The following is a 4,680-nucleotide window of genomic DNA, read 5'->3' as shown; positions in this document are numbered from 1 at the left end:
ACATAAAAAATCATTTTAAATTTCTCAATTACACCATATCCTACTATAGGTTATAGCTCAAACTATTCCAAACTAACATGTCCATGTTCAATTCTGATAATCACCCCCCAATCTCCACTTTTTCTTTGGCCTACCTCTTGTCTTGTATATTTATACTTATCAAAATTTGACAAAAGTGAGAAGGAAAAATTAAGATTTAAATAATTCTAAATGGAACCCAATACTCTGATATGAAATCCAAATGGTGAATGGTGCGACTGCAAAATTTAATAGTAAATAAAAAACCAAAATAATAATTTCATTGCCCCTGAACCATTACTTCTTCTTATACAATAATTGAGTACTGAACAGTGAATACAAACATACAATAATTAATAACATGAATGTTCTGCACATATTGCATTAACTCCACTATCATGTCCACAAAATATATGAAGTAAAACCCATCATCATCATCATCGTATAAGAAATCAATAATACCAGTCAGAGAAACTCTTGCTGGCCAAAGCTTCCCACACCTAAACCTAGCTCACTGTCTCAAGTTTCTCCAAGACACATATAATATGGACACAAGAAATATAAAACCAAAACGAACCTAAATAACATTTTATACCAAAGAGTAAGAAGATTAGAATTGGAATAGCTCTACTGTTACAAATGTTATTGACGGGGGCGATTCTGTTATCAAGACAAACCAAGTAGACGCCTTCCTTTAAATCTTTCAAAGACAATTTTGTTTTCCTCGTCTACAATGGTTTTTCCAACAAGAGACAAAGTTTAATGCTATTGAGGACGTTCCGCTGGCATTCTGTACAGAGAACTAATTTTTCATTGTTTACTATTCTTCCCCAACATAATCTGCAGATCAAAAGCCCACTGGTTCTAGAATAAGAATCATGATTGGTGAACCTTCAGCAGGGCTCGGTGGAACATATCAATGAATTGATCATCCTAGCACAAAACAACAGGAAAAATCAGCAATTGGTTAATAGATACTGTCTTTCATATACTTAAAGCAACTAAAAACTCAGTGACCCGGGCGTATTAGTGTACAGCATAAGCGCAAGAAGGTTAAATATGACATATATTCAATAGATTACTGACCTGAACAAGCACTAGAAGTGCATCGCGAACTTTGTCTCTGGTAATAAAGAGCCCATCAGTAGCAACAGGAAGTGATGGACTAGGAGTTAGAGATGGTGGTGGATTGGGTGGTGGAAAAGGTTGCAGCAATGGAGTGCCATATGTACGTTGCAGATTTGGGGGAGCATGAAGAGCAGCAAAGTTCGGCATGGGCGAAGAAATAGGTGGCATCATCAATGAAGATGAAGGAGAAGGTTGTGGGAAAAAAGAGGACGGCTTAACAAGATTAGTATTAGTTACGAGAATGCTGTTGTTGTTGTTTGGATCAGAGGTGCCATGAAGTGGGATTGGTGTAGACGAAGCTGAAAGAGGAAGAGTTGGAACTTGTGGAGTAGGTGGTGCAGGAGTGGATACAACACTAGGAGCATATGAAGGTTGAGAGACAACATTGGAAGAAGAGTGATAGTTTGGTCTTGTATTTGTTGCATTCAAAGCGCCACCTCCAAGATTCATTGCTGCCTGCAGCATATTAAATAATTGCTCAGGTCAGGGACACGAGCAAATTTTGTATGTAGCTTGTCAAAAACATGGATGGAGAATTAATGGAAAATTTACAGGTTTTACAAAACAGCTGACAATAAATTAGAAAACATACACTAAAAAAGTTAACAAAAGAAGGATCTTCAGGGGCATCAGCAGCAGTGGAAACTGTTGATGATTGTGGTTCCAGTGGACCTTCCATAACTAACATGCTTGGAACTGCCTCAAGTTCCTCAAACTCACTGAAGTGTAACATCAAAGAACAAGTAAAGACTACAACAGCGGATGTAATGAGCAAACGTATATAAATAACTATCTCTAGCAATATGCAGATGGCAGGGTGCAGAAGAATACCTTTTGCTTGAAGATACTTTTGGCTTTGAAGGAACCTTCGAGTATGCACTGAGTATCCTGTCAGCAAATTGCTCAAGAATTTAATGAGTATGCAATGTAGAGAAGCTATGTTCACTATTCAACGATTCAACCAAATTTAATTCCTTTTTCGTTTTGAATTTCTCAACATAGAAGAATGTTTGCAAGTCCATCTCTATAAATCATAACCAAACAGGCCATTTAAAGCTAGTAATACATGTCTATAAATGCTCACCACTCCACACATGCAATCTGGCCATTCACTTCAAAAACTACAACTCTTTCGTTCTAGTGGAAGCCATGGCATTTTTTTTGTGTGCCTTGTAGCATACATGTAAACAATAGATATATCACGTATATTGTGTAACACAGGATAGAAGCACCCATCTAAGAGTATTCGGGTTCTTTTTTTGAAAAAAGAAAAGGCTCCTAACCCTACAATATTTGGATACCAGAAAACTATAGTAATTACTATGTAGGTACCCAAGAGGAACTTAAACCTCAGACCTTGTGGGAGCAGACCACATGCCTGGCCATATTAAAAGAGTTAAAGAAATTTCATTTTGGATGTCATGATCAAGAAAGTTAATGATATATGCAACTCTTCAACTTTGCTAACCTTCCAGCATTGAAAAGAAGTTCTTCTATTGGCCAAAACATATGTTAATTAGTCATGAAAGGCTTCAAATTTCTAATTTGAATATTTTCCGTATATCTAACTTCCAAAATCCTTTTTTTAGAGTTTTAAAGAAAACAAGTTCAAATTATAATAAAATTCATGGACACCCAAGTCCATATGGTTATCCACACTGTTCAGTAACAAAAGTTTTACATACAAGTGAATGATCAAAATATCAACAAATTGGAATGGATAAGAAGGATATTAAACATTAATCATATTGTACCTTGTAAAGAGATTTGCAACTTCTTCACATTCACGTGGATTGTAAAACCAAATGCCATTAACTTCTTGAGCTGCATTTCGGTATAAGAGGTATGGAACCTGAACTTCATACTCAAAATCTCCCAATAGGTTCTCCACAAGGTTATCTGTTCAGTATAGGAATTGATTTAAGAAAAATGCAAAGGCATGTAAAAACCAATAACATAACATTTATCCTCAAAATTATCACGAAGAGATAACAGTCATCTACAATGTGGGATAACACTAAGAACCAACTGAGTATCTGGACACCTTACGGAATATTCAAATAGAAAGATAAAGCCCAACTTAGTAACATGCTCCAAATGTGATGTCAACAGCTTAATAATAAACAAACTATAATAAATAAATCGGCTGCATTGCCATTGTATTGACCATCACGAGCACAAAAATGAGTCAATTCCTAAAATGAATTACAAATGAGTAATAATGCGAACCTGTGTTACGCCGATTCATGACAATGAACTGAAACCGAGGTTGAGTATTCCTTAACAACAAAAAGATACAGTGAACTAGGTGAGCCTAAGCGAATTACAATTTAACCATAAAGAAAAATCCCAACTGAGAAAAAACAAGTATTACTAGACAATTACATAACGGTCAAGATAGAGGCTGTTACCTTTTAACGACAAAGAGAGATCCCTCAACGTCTTTGCGACTCTGAAACCAAACAAAGTTGCTTAGAAATGGAATTGAAAACAGAGATTCATTAACATAAAGCGAATTCAGTCTCAAAGAGGGAAGCAAATCGTAAGAATTTAAGGATCTAACACCAAAAAAGAAAAAATCTAAATTCTTTTGTGCTTGTTATAAATTCTGAACAAGCAAAATGGGGAGCTAAAACAGGAATGAGACACCAACCCATTGATTGCTCTCGATATTGAACTCGTAGAAAGTGACATGAGCAGCGGTGATCAGAATCTCTTCGATAAACGGATCGATTCTCTGAAGCACGATGAGATTGAGGGCTTTGGTGCTATGTTGGTCGAGATTAGGCGTTAATTTCCCCGTCTGAGACATTTTTTAATTTTTATTTTACAGAAACCCTAATTTTCGGAAATGGATTTTCTTGGTGAATTTTCGGTAGTATTTTCCCAGGAAAGTGATGGAGATTTAGCAAGAGAAGAAAGAAGGCGTGGAAGCGAAGGACCCTGTTGTGTTGTTAGTTGTTTATTACAAAAATGGGAGTTAAATCTCGCTCTCACCGATACATCCATTCCACTCTCTGTTTATGTTTATGGGCCTTAAAAGGCCCATTTCCATCATCATTTCTATGGGCTACTTTCTTCAAAACATAGAAGTGAAAATTACACCATATATGGGATTCTATAAAAAAGTTTCATAAATATGGCTTTTTTAATTTTACCACTCTTATATGGCATTTGTCCAAATTTAAAGTTTTTTATAGTTTTTTTTACCACATTTTTATAAATTTAATTTTTAAATCCCATAAAAGGAATCATCTTAAACCTAAACGCTACTCTCTCTCTCTCTCTCTCTCTCTCTCTCTCTCTCTCTCTCTCTCTCTCTCTCTCTCTCTCTCTCTCTCTCTCTCTCTCTCTCTCTCTCTCTCTCTCTCTCTCTCGCTCTCTCCAATCGGACTGAAACCGAAGGCCACACCACTCGCAGTCGCCTCTCTCCTTTCTTCTCTCTCTCTGACCACCGATCAGTGGTAGCTCCGGCGACTAAATCCCTTCTCGACCACTGCCTTTTGCCTTCTCTACAAGTTTTGCCACCACCAC

The 4,680-nt window shown here is 36.6% G+C and overlaps 1 protein-coding gene across 1 annotated transcript; it reads right to left on the bottom strand.

Moving 5' to 3' along the window:
- Positions 1-375: 375 nt before the first annotated feature.
- On the bottom strand, positions 376-4,134 carry LOC115699740 (mRNA-decapping enzyme-like protein). Its single transcript, XM_030627276.2, has 8 exons — positions 3,800-4,134; positions 3,558-3,598; positions 3,376-3,425; positions 2,901-3,045; positions 1,978-2,034; positions 1,739-1,865; positions 1,105-1,602; positions 376-951 (listed from the first exon to the last, which is right to left on the bottom strand). Exons 1-8 carry the CDS (start codon positions 3,956-3,958, stop codon positions 895-897), a joined length of 1,134 nt encoding a protein of 377 aa, XP_030483136.1. The 5' UTR covers positions 3,959-4,134; the 3' UTR covers positions 376-894.
- Positions 4,135-4,680: the final 546 nt, after the last annotated feature.

Source organism: Cannabis sativa, chromosome 8 (assembly GCF_029168945.1).
Source record: "Cannabis sativa cultivar Pink pepper isolate KNU-18-1 chromosome 8, ASM2916894v1, whole genome shotgun sequence".
In the NCBI taxonomy this organism is placed as follows: Eukaryota; Viridiplantae; Streptophyta; class Magnoliopsida; order Rosales; family Cannabaceae; genus Cannabis; species Cannabis sativa.
The sequence above is the reverse complement of the archived record's forward strand: the minus strand, read 5'-3'. Positions and strand labels throughout refer to the sequence as shown.